Source organism: Zosterops lateralis (assembly GCF_965231275.1).
Source record: "Zosterops lateralis genome assembly, chromosome: 3".
NCBI classification, from domain to species: Eukaryota; Metazoa; Chordata; class Aves; order Passeriformes; family Zosteropidae; genus Zosterops; species Zosterops lateralis.
The window spans coordinates 88908117-88928630 of NC_139764.1; the positions used below are offsets into that span (position 1 = coordinate 88908117).

General features: G+C 36.4%; 1 protein-coding gene across 10 annotated transcripts in view; it reads left to right on the forward strand.

Moving 5' to 3' along the window:
• The window catches only part of DST (dystonin), a gene marked incomplete at its 5' end in the record, with an annotated part of 251197 nt that overhangs the window by 106069 nt on the left and 124614 nt on the right, over nucleotides 1-20514 (forward strand). For all 10 annotated transcript variants that reach the window (XM_083857745.1, XM_083857739.1, XM_083857746.1 and 7 more), the window contains 25 exons: nucleotides 1234-1346; nucleotides 1482-1588; nucleotides 2117-2236; nucleotides 2560-2655; nucleotides 2735-2862; nucleotides 5726-5819; nucleotides 6144-6298; nucleotides 7138-7600; nucleotides 7688-7816; nucleotides 8024-8101; nucleotides 8215-8376; nucleotides 8477-8581; nucleotides 10274-10369; nucleotides 11682-11807; nucleotides 12180-12332; nucleotides 12586-12740; nucleotides 12915-13041; nucleotides 13518-13701; nucleotides 14514-14671; nucleotides 14993-15171; nucleotides 15382-15520; nucleotides 16324-16517; nucleotides 18876-19038; nucleotides 19691-19774; nucleotides 19864-19971. In XM_083857745.1, coding sequence (XP_083713871.1) covers nucleotides 1234-1346; nucleotides 1482-1588; nucleotides 2117-2236; nucleotides 2560-2655; nucleotides 2735-2862; nucleotides 5726-5819; nucleotides 6144-6298; nucleotides 7138-7600; nucleotides 7688-7816; nucleotides 8024-8101; nucleotides 8215-8376; nucleotides 8477-8581; nucleotides 10274-10369; nucleotides 11682-11807; nucleotides 12180-12332; nucleotides 12586-12740; nucleotides 12915-13041; nucleotides 13518-13701; nucleotides 14514-14671; nucleotides 14993-15171; nucleotides 15382-15520; nucleotides 16324-16517; nucleotides 18876-19038; nucleotides 19691-19774; nucleotides 19864-19971 — 3616 coding nt within the window. The remainder of the gene's footprint in view (nucleotides 1-1233; nucleotides 1347-1481; nucleotides 1589-2116; nucleotides 2237-2559; nucleotides 2656-2734; nucleotides 2863-5725; nucleotides 5820-6143; nucleotides 6299-7137; nucleotides 7601-7687; nucleotides 7817-8023; nucleotides 8102-8214; nucleotides 8377-8476; nucleotides 8582-10273; nucleotides 10370-11681; nucleotides 11808-12179; nucleotides 12333-12585; nucleotides 12741-12914; nucleotides 13042-13517; nucleotides 13702-14513; nucleotides 14672-14992; nucleotides 15172-15381; nucleotides 15521-16323; nucleotides 16518-18875; nucleotides 19039-19690; nucleotides 19775-19863; nucleotides 19972-20514) is intronic.

Below are 20514 nucleotides of genomic sequence, written 5' to 3' on the forward strand. Positions count from 1 at the left end.
CATTTTGTTATCAAGGGATAATTGGGATACTGCCAAATGAAATGTTAACATTAATTTTGAACAATTGTATTTAACAGTTTTGTTTCTATCATCTGTTAAAATTATTTAAAACTTCTACTTGGTTAAAAAAAGAAGATAGTTTCTCTAGAAACAAAAGTGAGAAAAATTTAGGAGCTGAATTGCTTGCTGAAAGTTGTATGCCAATTTTTTTTTCTTTTGGTGTTTTGTTTTAGGGTTTTTTTGTGGTGAGTTTGGTTTTCAGTAGTGTAGGATTTCAGTAGCAAAGGTTTCAGACTCTTGTAGCTCTAGTTAATTTAAATGAGATGAGCTTTTGCTCAGCATGTTTGAAAATCCCTTATTTCTTTTTGGTGGATGGCTGTGAGAATTCCAGGTGCTGAAAGAGGCAAGGAGTAATACACTGAGATTAACAAGATCTAAACCTCAGATCCTACATAGCAAATATAAAGGACAATATTAGTTTTGAAGTTTTACATTAACTTAAAACATTAAAGTAGTGATGATGGTACAGAATTGATACAGGATAATACTTATGGACCTTAAAAATATTTATAGGCAAGATTGGCTTAAGACAATTATTCCATTAAAGCAGGCATATTGTGGCTGGAAATGGAGTTCAGAGGATGCAGGTGTGGAGGTTTAAGTGCATGGGAGTTACCTATAAGAGGACTGGCACCAGTGTATATCTGAAAGCAGGGCTTCAATGCATTTGAAGATGTCTTTAAAGCTCATCAGAAAAGATTAAAGTGATGGTTTTGTGACTAAACTTTGTTACTGTGTGGTTTCTGACACATGATGAAGAATTTGATGCAGAATGACTGAAAATTTGTGAAAGCAGTAGAAAGTAACTCCATCCTGTAAAAGAGAAAAGTGAATTTATTTGTCTCAAGGGCGATGGAAAGAACAAGGTGTTGAAATACAATGGCAATGCACGTGAATAAATATGCATAAGAAAATAGAGGTGTATATAAGGGGTGGCTGGGAACCAGCTTGTCCATGAAGAACTGAATGTTGGAGTTCTCTGCTGCTTGTGTTTCAATTAGCAGCAGACCAATTAGCAGTGATCTCAGCTTGTTCACCCAATTTTAGTGAAATCCTTTTAAAATTAAAACTCTGTTGCTGTGTCCGTCCATGCTCATGGTTTGATTTACCAGTGCAGCAGAATTTAAAACTGGTAAAGGGTTGTAATCAAGTGTTGCTGTTTTTATTTGACAGGCCGGACCTGATAGACATGAATACCGTTGCTGTTCAAAGCAACCTTGCAAATTTAGAGCATGCTTTTTTTGTAGCAGAAAAACTTGGTGTTGCCAGACTTCTGGATCCTGAAGGTAAGAGAGCTACAGATGGCTTTGTTGCAAAACCCCCAACACTAAAATAAAGTCCAATCTGTCTGCAGGTTGTGGCATATTTGTGGGTATTCTTACAACTACGTGATAAAGCACTGTTCTGTCTTGCTCTTTTAGATGTTGATGTTTCCTCACCTGATGAGAAGTCAGTAATAACTTATGTGTCATCACTTTATGATGCATTTCCCAAAGTACCAGAAGGTGGTGAAGGCATCAGTGCAAATGTAAGTAGGAGAACAACACTCGTGCAGTGTGTGAGTTACATTATTAAAATACTAAATTTCAGATCCAGATTGTTAGCTAGATCTTCATAGGACTGTTGTCATGCTTTTCTTTGACATGGTTTTTGTAGGCTGAGATTTTAAAATCTGAGCTATTTCGTGTCATGGACATGAAAATATTTGTGCAAAGAACTTAACTGAAAATAATGTGCCTGAAGTTGGAGAAAGATTGAGTCAAAGTTCTTGTTTTTCAGCTGTGAATGTATAATTTAATCCTTCTTGATTCTTACCAGCTTGAAATTTATTAATCTAGAAAGTATTTTGTTTTCAGTAGAATTATTTGGGATCAAAAATGAAGACTGAAATCATGTACTTGGATATGATCTTTAAAGAGCAAATAAATATTGTCTCAAAATTGCAGGATTTCAAAATCTGTTTTCTATATGTGAAGACTTCAGTCTTCAAAGTTGAAGCAGAAATGAGCTCTTGATGATTTTCGTCTCTTCTGTAATCCGGGTTTTGCTTTGGCAGGATGTTGAAGTCAAATGGGTTGAATATCAGAATATGGTGAACTACCTCATGCAGTGGATCAGACACCATGTCACGATAATGTCTGACAGAACATTTCCCAACAGTCCTGTGGAATTGAAGGTGAGGTGTGGTGGCCTAGACTCCTTGTTGGAATTACACTTTATCTTACTGACTCAAAGCATACTTGAACAAATCACATGCTTATTGATTTATACAATCATGTCAACTGTAACAATACTACTCCTTAACCTTTTCAAAGTATAATCAATACATTGCTAGCTTACAAACAATAAAAAGCAAATCTTAACCTTGTCACTGTTTTTTGTTGAACTCTGGTTGAACAGTATAAAGATAAGCTTGTGAAGAATATTAGAAGAGAGTTTAGAGACTAAGGTTATATTCACTGTAAATAAAATTTGATGTTATTTTTCATATTTCTATAGGCACTTTATAATCAATATTTACAGTTTAAAGAAACAGAAATTCCACCGAAGGAGACAGATAAATCAAAAATTAAACATCTATATAAACTGCTAGAGGTAAGATTTAACATTCATTGACATGTATAGAAGTTCCTTTTCTGTGGCTTAAAATAATGAATACCTACGAATTTTTAAGGTCTGGATTGAATTTGGACGCATCAAACTTTCTCAAGGCTACCATCCAAATGATATAGAAAAGGAATGGGGAAAACTGATTATTGCCATGCTGGAAAGAGAGAAGACCCTTCGACCTGAAGTGGAGAGGTATGCTACTGAATATTTGACAAGCTTTGTTAATATACTTTCTGTTGTTTTAGCCCATCTTGAAATTTGTAAATATTCTGTGATAATGTCTATATTAATTTTCTAGATCAAGCATTTCTGCCTTTGTTCAAGGTCTGAAATTTTCTACCTGCCTAGAGGCAGGTCCAGACATAAACAGCTTTGGTAGTCTCATAGGGTTGTGATGAGCAGCATCTGTGCCTCAGACCATCAAAGACTTATACACATACACATCTTTTGTACAGTTAGTCAAAGCTAGGTTTGTGTCACTTCACTGTCTCATTTCAACTTGATTTTGTATATGGACCATCCTCATCCTTTACATGAAATGTGTATTTTTCTTGGTGCACCACATTGTAGGCGAACATCTTGTGTAGAGGTGATTTAAACAGTTAGTGGTACCTGAGAGCGCACCAAGCATTTAGATGTGGAAAGGCATAGTAGCCTTCCATGATAGTAGGCTGTGGGACACTTTTGTACATCACTGATGATGTACTAAGCATGATTAAAGTCTCAGTGCAGTCTGAGAGCATTTTTTAATGGTATGTCTTTAAGTTCTGTGGGAGACACAGATGCTATCCATTCATTGATTAAAAAACCCTTTTAAAGTTAAATGGTTTTTGGGTACCTATGGGTAGATATAGACACCTGGATCTGGATTCATTCTTGACTTTATGCATCCAAAGCAGACATCTGAATCACTTCCTTGAGAGCAATTGTCACTGACTTCTGGTGACAACAGGGTGACCTCTCTGCTCTAGGTACCTGAAACTAGGTGTGAGGAATCCAGACCATTGTGTAGGAAGTCCTTAGTAAGAGAGATTTCAGTCAGAGGGCAAAGACTGTCAGAGTCTTACAAGAGGAAGAGCCTGACTGAAATGGCAGATTCAGGAGGTGTTGATTTGTGGCACCCTACTGTGGAATGAGTTTCTATAGAGGAATATGAAGTTTTCCACACAATACCAAGTTTTCCCTCTTATGCAGAGCAGAACACTATAAAGCAGCAGCAGAAATACAGCCTGCTAGGTCTTGTAGGTTAATTTGTCCCAACCTGTCAAAAGCAAAGAGTCTGGCTTCACCAGTAGAAATTCTGTTTGTACTTGCAGAAAGCTGGATTATCTTTGTTGAGAATGTGTGTAAATGACATCAGTTTATTTCTACTTTATTCGTATGATCTGAGCACAGATAAACAAACATGAACCTAACTTCCTTTCCATATTTCAAGAAGGGTGAAAAATTATCACCACCAGGTTATGTGGTGATAGTCACTACATGTGATGGTCACTATAAAATGAGAGAGAAAATTTCATTAAGTGATTCTGGCTTAGTCACCAAGTTCAAATTATTGATTGAAGCAGACACAAGAACATCATCCATGTTTTTTGCATTGGTTACCAGTGCATCTCATCATAATGAGGTGTTGATACAGCTGCTGGGGTGAAATTTGACTCTCGCAAAAATGTGACTTCAGCCAATACTGAAACCTGGTGAAGTAATAAAACTTTGCCTGCAAGCCTGTTGAATGTATCTCGAAGTATCAACACAAACAGATAATGTGTGGCCAGATTGGTGTATGGGATCAAAATTAATATGGTGTCAATGAGGAGAGTGCCAAGCTGAGCTCTAGTTTGCAAAACTAGCAGAGTTTGGCATTGCTGCAGGGGTGTGTCTGTGCCTTTGCCCAGCTCTGCTGCATAAACAGTCACCTCATGGGATGGGTGTGGTTGTTCAGGAATCCTAAAAGCAGGGGGTGAAATACTGAAAAAATCACCCCAGCCCAAATTCTGAGTTAGAAAGTAACTTTAAAGCAGTGATCAGATTTTTCTTACTTATTTTCTGGTCAAAACATCTAGAAGCAATTGGCTGTGAATGTGAAAGATGATGAAGGGAAATTTGCAGGAGGACAGTGTAGTGGGACAGGGCAGTTAGTGAAGATGCATGCTTGGACAGTGCAGGAATGATGGCAGGTTGGAGGGTGTATAGGTGTCTCAGATTATATTGTAATGAGCTGATTAACCCTGATACTCTCCCAGTTTTATTGTGCAGTTCTATTTGAAGAAAAAGGAGTCAGTCCAGCCTGGAGGTTTTTTGTACTCTACTATTGAGTGTGGATTTCTCCCTTCACTCCTTTTTGAAAATTTCCATTTATGAGTCTGAGAGACACTGCAAAGAGTTCTTTTAGTTCTCACTTGGTTTATAGTTATTTAGTGACACTTAAATAAAATATTTGGTGTGTCTGTTTCCTAGAGACGCCCCATTGTTGCTGCCTAGTCTGTACTTGCAAAGCTTTAATGCAAGGTAGGGAAGCCAAAAGCAAGGTAGCGTACATAGCCCCAGGTAAAATCCTTTGAAGAGCTGGCAGAATATTAATTGCTGGGTTTTAAATGTGCATACTGAAGCCTATATAAGGGAGGAGTCTAGGTGTTTCAAAAGCCAGTAGTGGAAATTCATCCCTAGAAGCTGTACATTTTGCAGGAGTTTCATCTTCGTTTTTCAGCAAATGCAAACAGCCAGAAGAACTGTGCTCTGGATGTAAAAATGAATAGCAGTAGTTACAGCTATCATAGCAGTGATTCGCTGTTTAGCAACAGCACAAGTACTCGAACCAGCGTTGACTCTAATGAGAATTTCCTTTCTGTTAATTGTGGTCCCACGCTGATTAAATCTTGTATAAGCTTTGGTAATGGAACCTTAGAAGGGAACAGGTAAGTTAACATATGCATTTGTGCTTTGTGTTAGATGCTGTTGATTTGGTTTTTTTTGTTTTTAAAGTCATGCAACGTGATTGTAAATATAAATAATATAGTACTTATTTATTTTTCTGAAATGCTTTGGCATCACCTAGGTTGGAAATGCTGCAGCAAATTGCAAACAGAATCCAGAGGGACAGCCGGAGCTGTGAGGACAAACTGATACTTGCCCGGAATGCTCTGCAGTCTGTAAGTCAGTCAGTGATTCTACTTGTCTGTATTCTTAAATTTAAAGAAGTTGAATGGCATAAATTTCTTAAGGGTTTGTGAGGACAACCTTAATAGCTGCTACTTTTATTTTGATTGTACCGTTAAGGTGGCATTTCTTCAAGAAAATACCACAAGTTGCCTAGAGTGTGTTCTGTTAATTTTTTTTTTGTTCTGTAGTGAATTAAATGCTTCACAAGTGTTTCAAGATAAGAATAAGTTGGATATTTTTTTAAAAAGGAATTCTTAGAGCTGATATCTCTTTGGTTTAACTGCAAGGCTTATGACTTTCTCTTATTTATTAAGGACACCAAACGATTGGAGTCAGGGCTCCAGTTCCAACATGAAGCAGAGATAGCTGGGTATCTTCTTGAATCTGAGAATCTTCTCCGCCAGCAAGTGATTGATGCCCAAATTCTTATTGATGGAAAATACTATCAAGCAGATCAGCTTGTTCAAAGGTACTTTACAGTATGTTTATGTGAATTAAAAAATGTCCCAAATACAGATTCCCATTATGGACAAAATTTTCAGTTCTTTATAACTATGCATATACTTCGTGGTCTGTCACTGGGCACCCAGATATCATCCAGATATTCTCATGGGTGCATTGCCCACAAATGTTGAAGACAACAGGAGCTATTTGTACTTATTTATGAAAATGAAGTCAGCCCCTGAATATGATGTAATGTTTAATGTTTACTAGATATCTGTGTGCAAAGATAGTAGCATGTAAAATATATTTAGAATTTACTAACTTCTGTTTTTTAAATGGAGGCTAGTAATAGCTAGCTACATTTCTGGTAACAGCTCTAGGTGTATTAACAGGTAGTAAGTGGGGTAACATTAGGTTATGTGTGGCACTGTGTACAGTGTTGGCAGAAAGAAGCACTTAAACTGCATAGTTCTGTTTTATGAAGAAGTGGCTCCAAAGTTTTTTTGGGATTTATCCTTGGACTGATTGAGATGAAGTGCATAAATCCTCAGCATTGGTGTTTGATTAGCCACAACATGTGGTGTCTTGTAAGATTTCTGGTTTGCCGATTTCTCCCTGGAATTGTGTATAGTGCATGTTAGTTCCCATACCATTTTTTTAGTCTTTGATTTATGCATTTATTATCTGTGTAGGACTATAAGTAGATATTCCCCGTACTTACTGATAAAAATACTTGCTTATAAATATTTAAGTGCAGTTAAAGTATAAGAGATAATGTGAGCTCATATCACTATTCAGTTGATCATGATAAACCTTAATCATAAGCATTCATTGGGATTTTTTTTTTTAATTCTAATTGGATAGAGTTGCAAAACTTCGTGATGACCTGATGGCCTTACGGACCGAATGTTCTTCTGTGTACAACAAGGGGCACGCGCTGACCACAGAGCAGACAAAGCTGATGATATCAGGAATAACCGAGAGCTTAAACTCAGGATTTACAACAAACCTAACTCCTGAATTAAATGCTGCAATGACACAAGGTTTAACACCTCCTTTGACTTCTTCCAATTTGACATCTGGCCTTTCATCAGGTCTTGCTTCCAGACTGACACCAACCATCACTCCCGCTTACCCATCAGGCATCCCCCCACGGTTAATTCAGAGCTATGTGACAGGAGTAGACAGTGGGACTCTGCAAACACTCAAACTGATGCAAATCAGAAAACCTCTTATGAAATCAGCTTTTATTGATCAGAATTTGACCGAAGAAGAGGTGAACATGAAGTTTGTCCAGGATCTATTGAGCTGGGTGGAAGAAATGCAGGTAGCAATTTTCAGAGAAACAGTGCACTTCTAATGATTACGTTTACTTTTTATAGATCATGGCTAATCTTTTCTTCCTGTTTGTAAGGTTCAACTTGATCGAGCGGAGTGGGGTTCAGATTTGCCAAGTGTTGAAAGCCATTTAGAAAATCACAAAAATGTCCACAAAGCTATTGAGGAATTTGAATCCAGCCTTAAAGAAGCCAAAATCAGTGAGGTACTTGCACTATGTTCTTAATTTCTTTGATTACTTTCTTACTGGGTGACCCCTAAAGCAATGTTGAATTTTAGCATTGTATTTGGGTTTCACAGTCTTGCCTTTATTTCTGATCTCTACATGACTTATAATGAAATCAGATGTCATGGTTTAATTTTAACATATCTAACCTTTTTCTTGTCTTTTGATCTCATATACCAAATACAGATCCAAATGACTGCCCCTCTTAAACTCAGTTATGCAGAAAAACTGCACAAACTGGAGAGTCAGTATTCAAAACTTTTGGTAAGTTAACCGTACCTTTTCCATGTTCAGCTTTTCAGTGTGCATAATTTCTGATAAGGGATGAGCTTTAAATTCTGATTATTTTAAATATTTTTCTTTTCCTTTTAATAAAGAACACATCAAGAAATCAGGAAAGGCATCTTGACACTCTTCACAATTTTGTGTCTCGTGCTACTAGAGAGTTGATATGGCTGAATGAAAAAGAAGAGGAAGAGGTTGCATATGACTGGAGTGAAAGAAACCCCAATATAACAAGAAAAAAGGAATACCATGCAGTATGTATTGCTAATATATGCCAGAGGGAATTATTAATAATTTAATAATTCCTTAATAATTAGAGAGAGTTCTAAAACTTTTTTTTTTGTCTGAAAAAAGGAATTAATGAGAGAACTTGATGAAAAAGAAGAAGTTATTAAATCAGTACAAGAAATAGCTGAGCAATTGCTTCTTGAAAACCACCCAGCCAGGCTAACCATTGAGGTAAGTTAGTGGAACTAGCACGACAACAGGAAAAGTTTTGGGATTTAAACGAGCTGAGTTTTGGGGGAAAAGAAGGGGGAGAAGAAGGCAAACTTAGAGAAAATTGAACAAGACTCTAATTTAAAGGGTTCTATTAAATTTTCCTCTTCAGCGTCTCGATTGTATTTATCTTCCAGTTTCCAAAAAGTAAAAACACTTTTATAAAGTTATGGTTACACCTTGGATTGCTTAGATTAAATCACCTTAAACTCTAAAGTTAATTGGTCTGTACAGATGTTTCTGGTCATGCAGTTTCTAGAATTGTTGATACAAATTGCATTGACAGACTCAGGGCACAGAACATTCCTTATGTGATTTCTTTCTTGTTGGATTGAAAGAAAATTCAGTAAGAGCTTTTGTCATCACTTACTGTATGAGCAGGTTCCTATTATGATTTACAGTTGGTTTCATAACTTACTTGTCAGTGAATTACGAAACTTGTATGGATGTGAAAAACCTGACCAGGTGATATCATTTACTTCAGGCTTTAATCTAGCTCTATGTTATATATGTAAAAAATCTACAGAAAAATTTATTGTAGCCATTGTAAGGTCCCAACAGGTTTTCAAAGGAGAATGTAAAATACTTTTCCTTGTAGACCTTTAAGGAAAGAGAAGATACAGACAGTGGGTGGTAAAGATGGAAACAATAAATAGCTGATTTATTATAGAAGAATGAAAAAAGTCAGAGGGAATGTATTTTTATTGTTCTTCAGCTCTGCGTGTTTATGTACAAAAATGGGAAACATGAAGAAAACCCCTCTCTTCCTTCCTTCTCATGACATACTTTGAATAATAAGTGATATTTTATGTAATGTGGACAATTCTATTCTTTAAAAGTATAGCCTGTTCTGATGGGTTCCTATTGGTGTACTGTACAATACTCTGAGGATACTTGTTATGAAACCAGGCCATTGCCGTCATGATGACTGCGCAGGTTATGCTGTCTCCAATGACACTATATTGGGATATTTATAAAAAATATTCTTTAAAAAAATTATCCTTTTCTACAGGACAATACATGCCTTAGTGCGTCAATTTGAATTTCCTGGAAGACAATGGAAAAACTGTTTATAACTGGGAATGACAGAAGTTGAAACCCCGCGTTTGGGGGGGATTTTCCAAAGGCAGGAGCGCCCCCTGCTGGCGAGGGCGCGTGCGGCTCTTGGGGCGCTTTGCGCTCCCGCGCCAAATCGGGCATCGCCCCCGGCCTGGGAGGGGTTAATGGTGCCTTGTTCAGCGCTACTTTACTGTACGAATTGTATCCAGACAGGACTCCAACTATTTAGATTGAGTGAATAGGCACACAGAGCTGTAGATGGGCTTAGACTGGAGGAACCTCAGGAGCTGAGCTGCCAGCAGGAGCTGGAGTGCTATCAGGAATTTGTTTGGCCTAATTCTGACCAGGCAGAGTATAATGATTTCACAGTCCCTCTGAGCAAGTTTTGTTATGCTTGACTATGCTGTAGTGACAGGGTTTCTTTCTCACATCTAATTGGAATTTTCTTTGCTGCAGCTTAGTTTTCCAGGGTGAGGTGGTCAGGTTTTAGCTGTTTGTGTTTGCTGCGTTACTTCTGTGTTTCCTAAATTCTGTAAAGGTATGCAACATTTAGTTTTCATTTCCATTTGTAAGATATATCTCCCTTCCTTAAAGGCCTATAGAGCTGCAATGCAGACACAATGGAGCTGGATTCTTCAGCTTTGCCACTGTGTTGAACAACATTTGAGAGAAAATGCTGCATATTTTGAGGTAAGAAAGTAAATCAATCAGAATGTGAAATATTTTAAGTTTTGTTCTTAGTCAAAAAGTTCCACCAAAAGCTCTAGTTGTTCTCTCACAGTAATTGTAGAATTGACATTTGTCTGGTACATCACTAGACGATAAGCTATGCTCCTCCCGTAGTGTTGCCACAACTCTTATTACTTCACTACAATTATGTCAATTCACAGCAGATGAAAATGTGGCCTGAGATTTTTTTCAGTGCTGCAGCTGCAAGTAGAGGCTCTGAGAATGAAACCTTGTTCTCTCCCTGTTGAGCACAACTGCTGTCAATGTAGTGTGGAGCGTGGTTAGTGATGGCCGTGGGAGGACACATTCTAGATGGTTATTCTGGGACTAGTCAAAGCAAAATGGAATGTACAGCATTAATAATAACCAGAGCAGAGAACACCCTGACAGCAGACACATCCCATGAAACACCCACCTGATTATCTCATTGTCACCCATTCACATACTCGGCAAATGATGAAGTCACTTGCATGATAGACAGAGGAGATTTTTTTGTTAGTTTTGTCTGTCTGTTTGTTTTTAAATCTACTCATTTAAAACATTTAAATTATAAGGATGAATCTTAGTGTCTTCTGTGTTGTGTGGTTGAAGGGAAAGGGAGGTGATGAAGGGGTGAGATGCCTTTGGACCGAGAAGGATGAGAACCCAAAACTAAGAATAGGACACTGGAGAAGACAAAGCAATTTGAGCTCCTTGTGACAGGGGGAACAAACTGAAATTTTGGATTTAAGAGATGGGGCTTAAGGGAGAGAATGGGATTACCCTTCCCAATCATGCCTAACCAGCACCCTTGTTTGGGTGTGCAGATACCCTTGCAGAACTGCCAAGTATGGCAGCTCATTTCCCTTCCTGCACAAAATGTTTGCCCCAGCTGTGCTGCCTGGATTTTGCAGCTAGTTTCTATAGTTTATAGGCTTTGTCTGTGCTTTCTATATGAAAGTAATTGTAATTCCAAGGAAAGCTAAATTGACTTAATACATTTTTTTCATTGCAGGAGTGGTCATTAACTGTAGGTTCAATAACTGCAGAATTAATTTTAGCTCATTGGTAGCTAAATTGGTAGCTCATACCAAGAATAACTGGTGTTAACAGTACGTGCCTTTTTGAAGAGTACATTTAGACATGAGGTCATGAGTAGCTGAGTGTGGTGCAGTGGTCACTTCAAGTGATGAGAAAAGGTTGTTTTAAAGGACATCACTTGAAACCTTCAGCATAGCTGATTCTGTATTTTTTTGATTATTTAAAAATAACCCAGATAATTATTTTATCTTAGTTTTTCAGCGATGCCAAAGATGCCATGGAATATTTGAAGAATTTAAAAGATACCATATACCGAAAATACAGTTGTGATAGATCAAGCAGTCTTCATAGGCTGGAGGACCTTGTCCAGGAGTCTATGGTAAGATCTTTGGTAGGATGCTATGAGCAGGAGTTACAATGAAAACAAGAAATGAGTAGGTTATGGTGGGATATAAAATGTGTTAACATTATTCATTTAAAGTAAAGGAAAAAATGCTGATTTTTTCAGAACTTATAAATAAATTGCTAAGTTTTTCATAACTTTAATATACAGTTCTATTTATTTATATTTACAATGCCAGATGTAGGAAGACAGTGGCTTCATAAAGATACATTGGTTTTGGAAAATGTGTTACTTTTAGGAAACACGGTAGAAGGAGTCAGGGGGAAAAAAAAAGGCATAACAGGATCAAAGAAGCAGTACTGGATTCTGAACATCTCTTATGACATATTCTTTTCTTAACTGTTCTAGGAAGAAAAAGAACAACTCTTGCAGTATAAGAGCACAGTAGCAGGCCTTGTGGGAAGAGCAAAGGCAATAATTCAGCTGAAGCCAAGGAACCCTGACTGTGCACTCAAAACATCCATTCCAATTAAAGCCATCTGTGATTACAGACAAATTGAGGTTAGAAACTAAAATTTCCTCAAACCAATTACAGATGTAAGAATTCAGCAAAAGTTTCATTAATTACCATGTTCCTGAAGAAATCTGGGCTGTAAATTTCTTCCACCCTAGTAAACCACAGCAAATCCTTTGGTTAGGACATTGGTTTTGTTGTTCTGCTGCTTATTTGTTGACAGCATTTGCAGAAGTGCTTTGTACAATTATTTTGTAATGCTTGGCTCATCAAATTATTCTGCTTTTCTGTTAATACTAGATAACTATTTACAAAGATGATGAGTGTGTATTAGCAAACAACTCCCATCGTGCTAAATGGAAAGTCATTAGCCCAAGTGGTAATGAGGCCATGGTTCCATCTGTATGCTTTACAGTTCCTCCACCAAACAAAGAAGCAATAGATACAGCCAACAGGTAGGGACAAAGTAAAACTACCTATTTTCTATCAAAATCCACTTACATGAAGCTTGGGTTAAAAGAATATATCACAGTTTTTGTTGTGTTTGTTTGGGGTTTTGTTTCTTTCTCCTTTTTGTTTTCATTTTCATGTGTAACCCTGATCTGAAGTTGGAATTTTTTTTGTTTCAGGATTGAGCAGCAATATCAGAATGTTCTGGCCCTTTGGCATGAGTCACATGTAAACATGAAGAGTGTGGTGTCCTGGCATTACCTGACAAATGAAATTGAAGCTGTTCGAGCTGGCAATGTTGCCTCAGTAAGTGCTATGACTAGGAAAGACTCTTAACCATTTACTAGGAAGTCATAGAATGACAAAAATGTGTGAGATCACAAACTGTTGCAAATAATATTTGCAATACCAAAAACAACACTTTCCTACCTAATTTATCTCCGTTACTGTTGGAAAGAGGAATCTGAGATAATTCTTGAATTGTCTGTATTTGTCCTTGCTGTTGTTTGTTGCATGGTATTGGATTGGAGAAATGAAGTCTGATGTAGGGTTGGCTTAACAGAGGCCATTCCTGATGTGACAGATTGAAAAGGATTTTGTGTTGAGTGTAAATTCAGCTGTCAAGTAGACTCCACCTAAGGAACAATGAGCTTTCATAACCTCAATTCTATGACTTTACCATCTTAGTAATTGATCAGTATTGCTTTCTGATAAAAAGCAATAGGAACTGTGTGAGTGATGCATCATTGCTGACTTTGTGTTGCGTCTATAATCTGTTGCAGATAAAGACAATGCTGCCAGGTGAACATCAGCAGGTTCTAAGCAATTTGCAGTCCCGCTTTGATGATTTTGTGGAAGACAGCCAGGAGTCCAAAATCTTTACAAGCTCCGATACAGCACAGCTGGAAAGGGAAGTTAATGTTTGCAAGCAATACTATCAAGAGCTTCTCAAGTCTGCAGAAAGAGGTAAAACTTAGCTTAGAATGTAGAAAGATGACCTTATGAGGTCATCTTTGCTCTTGATCTTGAGATCTTTTTTATCATGGTAATATTGTTACTGCCTGTGTTTTTTTGAACAGAGTCATTTATACAGTGTGTGCAATTACGTTGTATAGAAGCTCTTAATTTTTTTAACTTTGTATATATTAAGATATGTAAAAATACTGATGTGTTACATAATATACAAATGTTACAAAGTATTTTACACCTAGGAATTTATTATGTGTATTACATCTCACTGCTTAGTCCTGCTTTCCTCGTTTTCGAATGCTGGCAAAAAAAGCTTGATTACTTTATTGAGTTTGTAGGAGAATGTCCTAGGGTGTCCCAAACGAGGACACAGAATTAGGACTTTTTTCACCCTGTTAAGGTGAGGAAAATGTGCTAGCTATTTTCCTAGCTCTGCAGGATGCCTGTAGTTACTGCTCTCTTAACTCTAATTAACACTGTATTAATACAGTGAGAACAGAAAGCTTAAAATAGCTCTTTTGATTTACTGTTGAATAGTTGATGACTTAAAGAAATACAGTAGTGCAAAGCTGATTACTTCATTAGCAAAGTTCACTAAACTTCAGGAAAGACATGGTGCCCTGTGCATCTGAAAGAGCGTTTATGTCCCTGGTACCACTGATTAAAAGAATCAGTCACTGAATTTAGTGGAAACTGATGGCATTTTAGCCAGTTGTGATAATTATCTGTAGAGCAATGACTTTATAAAGTTATGGTGAAAAGGACATGATGACTTTGCTGGCTAACACGTGCTTTAATTCTTTCAATAGAGGAGCAGGAAGAATCTATTTACAATCTGTACATCTCTGAAGTCAGAAATATCAGACTACGACTAGAGAGTTGTGAGGAGCGGTTAATACGGCAGATCCGGACGCCAATGGAAAGGGATGATGTACATGAAAATGTGCTTAGGATTTCAGAGCAAGAGGTGAGCCTTTGAAAAAGTCTGTTTTACCTAGGAAAAGTTTTATTTAAAAACCAAGTATATCCTGACTTTTGAGTGTAAGCCAGGAAGGTTTGCAGTGTACCTTGAAAAGAGAAGTCAAATATTTAGCTTGTGTTTGTGAGCAAAAAGATGCTGATGAATGTCAACTCTGTTGGTTTCCCTATTACACATACACTTCTCTTCATTTTTTTTCAATGATGTCATCATCAAAGCAAAGGAGGGCATAGTTGTCATAGTGATATGTAGAGGATATATCAGGTTGATGTAGGATGAAAGCACTATCAATCACCTTTCATTTTACAGAAACTGAAGAAAGAACTGGATCGACTAAAGGATGACTTGGGAATCATCACAGAAAAATGTGAAGAGTTTTTCAGTCAAGCTGCTGGCTCACCTTCAGTCCCTACTCTGCGCTCTGAACTCAATGTTGTTATACAGAACATGAACCAAGTTTACTCCATGTCTTCCATTTTCATAGATAAGTATGTACTAGGCTGTCTTCCATCACACATGTTTTTGTTTACAGTTTTCTCTTAAATTAAAACTATTAGTATGAATAATACTGATCAAGGAAGAGGGAGTTAACATTTTAACATTGTATAAAGGAGTACCCTGTGACATGAAGAGGCTGAAAAACACAAATATGTTGTATTTTAATTGATGATTCAGTTAACAGGATGTCTGTTTTTCAGATTAAAAACTATAAATTTGGTGCTGACGAACACCCAAACAGCAGAGTCATTAGTAAAACACTATGAAACTAAGCTGTGTGAAGAAGAGGCAGTAACAGCTGACAAAAACAATATTGAAAATCTGATGGGTACATTAAAGGTAAGAGCTGGCTGTTGCCTTTTCATGGGCAGATGAAAAAAATAAGAAATACTATCTGTCTTGTAACACTTGATTTCATTATGCTGCACTCTATAGTGTATCAAACATTGGCTTGTGTATTTAATTTTAGGTGATATTAGGATTGACATTTCAGAAAAAATGGCGGCTTTGGAGCATTAGGGTTTGGATAGGTTGAAAGCATGTCCTGCTGTTGCAAAATGCTTTTAAGTATCTGAATCTGCAAAAGTGACACTTGTTAATGCTGCAGTAAGATTTTCTTTGCTCTTCAGAAGGTAGCAAATACTTACAGTAACATAAACATATATTTATGTTATGTAAATTTGACCACAATAACATTCTTGCTACTGCTTTGGTGTACTAATCAGGGTTTCTTAGGAAGTTTGGCAGATATCTTTGAGAAATGGAAAGATTAAAGTTCAGCATTTTTTGTTTGCTGTGTATAACTCATTTGCATATTACACATTATGAGTAATGCTTTTTTACTAGATAGGATGATTGTTTAATAATTTGTTTTGAAAGCTGTAGTTTAGAAGGTGAGCATGTTCATTTGATGTCTGTGTTTTGATCTATGTGTTGTGGGGATTGCTGTTACTTAGAATTATTTTGCAGTTTATTGCTTCAGACCCATTCTGGTGTCACTTGAGTATTTGAGGAAGCAGAAGTAAAATATTAATTGAAACATTTCTATTGATTCATTTATACAGCATACTTGTGTAAAATGCTAATTTATAAAATAGTGTCATAATTTAGGAGTTATTTACAACATTTTTATTTCCTACTAGCAATGGAGATCTGAAGTAGATGAGAAAAGACAGACATTCCATGCCTTAGAGGATGAACTGCAGAAGGCAAAGATGATCAGTGATCAGATGTTTAAAATGCACAAGGAACGTGATCTTGACTTTGACTGGCATAAAGAAAAAGTCGATCAGTTGGCTGAGAGATGGCAAAATGTTCATTCTCAAATTGAAAATAGGTTTGTATGATTTTATTATAATCTGTTCACGATTTATAATGTTTTGTTTGGGTTTGTTTTAAATTTCTGAGGAAAAATGATCAGAAATTAATGTTAAAAAAGGTCTGAATAGTTTTCTGAACTGTTTTTGGAATGTGCTGGGATGAGGACCTTTATTGTGCTGTTTGCAACATTGCCTTACTTTTCCACTGGGAATATCTGACCCTGTTAAGCTCCAACAGATGAACAAGATAGAGAAACTTACTAATTACTGATACATTGTGGAGAGAAATTGTCTTTTTTTGTTAAAAAACCCAAACCTGCGGAAATGTCTGGCAGTCCTATGGAAATACCATCTGTTTCTCCACATAATTAGTTCTGATGGGCTAAATTGATGAGCTGATTTATCAGTTATGATTGGATTGAGTTTAGTTTGCTTTTAATTACTCAAGTGTTAAGTCTGGAAGTTCTTAGCTTCCATTAACTTCTGTGATAAATTTGATGCAATGACTTTTTGGCGAAGTGCCTTTTATTTTTTAAAATATCCAGTAGAGATAGTGCTCTAAATTCAGGCTTTACTGTCAAGTTGATACTGAAAAATGTTGCTCAAGTGCACACACCTACACAAACGTGCAGATACAGCAGGACACACCTACCAATATTTCTGAAGGAGATGTCCATACATGAAATTCCTGGAAATGTTTTTTTTTTTCAGTCTCTACAGTCCTGTTTCCTGTATGTAAAGTAGGCAGAACTGTAGAGGCTGAAGGAAGGAGTATGGGCAAGTGTTAAGGAATTCTGTATTGTGCAGTCTGAACGTAATTCCTTTGAAATATGCTTTAGTTTGTCATTATAGGTAGCCTGGAAAAGAACATTGAAGATAGTGCTGTTGATGTAAAAGTTCACACAACAACCTGTCACATTTTTGTTCTTTTCTAAAGGGTGAATATGCATTCAGGTGCAATATTAAAATTATTCACTTGTAATTAACTAGTTTAGTTGTGTCTGTTAAACATTGCTGGTAGTTAGAAAGAAGATGGGAAAAAGAGAATTCATTTAATGCTGACTGCAGAATAGCTAGCTTAAATTCCACCTCTGATTTTTCAAAAGTTGTTAGTGTGACATAATTTAAATTATTAAACAGTAGTTTTGTGAGGTACTGAAGTGTTCTTATTTCTTCAAGAGAATAAGCATGAACCACATGCTCTCCTCCCAGGACTGTATCCTGAACAGAATATGCTGAAAAATGACTGCTAATACATAATGGCTTCTGGTATAAATAGGACAGATTGTGATAACTGTAACAGTACAGCTGTAAACAAGCTGCTTTCTGCAAATATTTTTTCCACTTCTTCATACCAGCTTGACACTGATAATATTATACGAAATGTATGTACAAATACTGGCTGCAGTTATCATGATCCTTTCTCTGTTTCATGGTTATTACCTTTAAAACATGCTTTTAAGTATGAAACCAAAGCAAAAAAAAATTCCTTTGCTCACTCTTTTTAGTCTCCTTTTGGCATCTTAAGAACAACACTAGAGCAATTTGAAGTATTCATTCCAAGTCAAACTGCAAATGTTGTTTAATTCTGTTTATTCTGCAGTGTTGAATGGTCATATTTATATGATCTTTGAAGTAGAATAATAGAATATCCTGAGTTGGAAGGAACCCACAAGGATCATCAAGTCTAACTCCTGACTCTGCACAGAGCAGCCACTAAAATCACACCATGATAACAAGTGTAAAGATCATGAAAGAAAAACTGTCAGTTTTCAGTCATCTGCCTCAGTATGGAAATGACTTTAAAGAAATACACAGAACTCTCTTTTTAGGTCAAAAACAGGATTTGAAATTAGATGTACATGTTCAATTACTTTTACACATTAGCATATTTACAGTCTTTAGTTTTAGTGTAACTCCTGCTGTTTTGTGGGAGGCACAGAGAGTATGGTGAACCACTACTTGACTCCAGCATGGTATATACTCCTCAATTCATAGGTCACATTTTAAATACTCTCACTTGTAACAGATCTGATTGCTGTAGCAGAGCCCTCCCTCTTTCTTTGAGTCTCCTGTGCTCGTGGAGTTTCAAGCAGTTGAACACACTAATGAGGGATATATAGAGTTTCTTGTGTAATGGGATCTTTCCTGGATGTCCTTAATGACAAATGGAAAAAGTTAATCAGGCTGGGAGCCCTAGTGTTTGAGAAGTGAATTTGCTGTTTAATTAGTGTTACTTTAGTATGTTTATACTGTGAACTGTAAGAGAGCTAAGGCATTTGAAACCTTTAAAGCTGTATTTATTTGCCTTAGTGTTGTATTTTTTGTCTTTAATAATCATCTCCCCTTTGATTTGTCCTCTAAAATAAAATCAGGTTGCGTGATTTAGAAGGTATTAATAAATCTCTGAAGTATTATAAAGATACTTACAATTCCTTGGACTCTTGGATTCAACAAGTGGAAGATACTCAGCGTAAGATTCAAGAAATACATCCTGAAAATAGCAAAGCATTGGCTAAACAATTGAACCAACATAAGGTATGAAAGGGATGTCATTGTGGCAAACCACTGTAGTAAGCACTGACCCAAGAATTACAATATGAGGGGCTTATATCTATCAGCCCTTACTGTAAAACTGCAAGTAATCACCAGATTTAATGATTTGGTGTTTGTAGTGCAGCTATGAATATATCACCCAGTGACTATTGTTACTGTTTTATAGACCAGATTTTTAGGTCTTCAAGTATGCAAGAACATCAAAATGTTAAAACTTCTGGACTCCCCTTAACACATAATTTCATTTTCAGTGCTGTTTTTTAAAATTTATGGATGGAGAAGTATTTTCATGGAAGCAAAGCTAAACTCAACATCTGTCTCCTGCAAGAAGGAAATGCAGTATAGACAGAATAATAAATTATATGCATGAAATGATATATTCCTAATTTTGTTTCAGTTCATTCACCAACTATTAACCTGGTATGTTTTTTCACTACTTCTGTACTGTAAATCTGATAAAGGAGGACATAAGCTTGAGCATAATCACTTGTACACATATGGATAGGAACATATTAAAGTAAATGTTAACAAACCATCTATTTATGTTAGATAGTGTTAGATAAAGTGGAAATTTTAATTAAAATAGTAATAAAAATAACTTTTAAAGATAAAAATATCCATTCATATTTTACAGATGCTGGTTTCTGAGATTGAAATGAAACAAAGCAAAATAGATGAATGCCAGAAGTATTCAGAACAATACTCAGCTGCTGTGAAGGTAACAATAACATTACATTTATAATCCTATTTTTTTAGTGTCAGTGTCATGTATAATGCCAATAATTTTGTGTATTTTCTCTTTTACAGGACTATGAGTTGCAGACCATGACCTACAGAGCTATGGTTGATTCCCAACAGAAATCTCCAGTAAAGCGCCGAAGAATGCAAAGCTCATCAGACTTCATTATCCAAGAGGTAAATGGGTTTCTTATGACAACGCGAGTCTTTGTTTAAAACAGAGTAAACACAAGAATTCAGTTTTGGATTTATTAATGATTAAATATGGTATTCCAAGAAAGATTGGGGTTTTTTTCCCATAGACAATATAGCAAACAGTCTCTTGTTCCTTATGCTGCATTTTGGTGGCAAGACATATAATGCAGCTGATTTTAAAAAGTCACCCAAATTATAAAACATGTATGAGAACCATGCCTCAGTAAAACTGTTTAGAACTACCTCTGGACTGGATCTTGATCACAGTAAACAATAAGTTCATCTTGACCATAGTAAACATACCAGATCCAGACACTTTTATAGATTCTAAGGCAAATCAGCCTCATTTGGGTGAAAAAGATAAATCTGTCTCTCTGCTACCTTTAGAGAGAGGAATAGTGACAAGCATGGCTTGCCCCTCTTGAAACCATTTCTTACAGAGGGAGAAGAATCAAGTGACTGTGAAGTCAAAACATTGTCTTCTGTTTCTTCTTATGGATCTGCTCATAGATCCTTAGGATATAT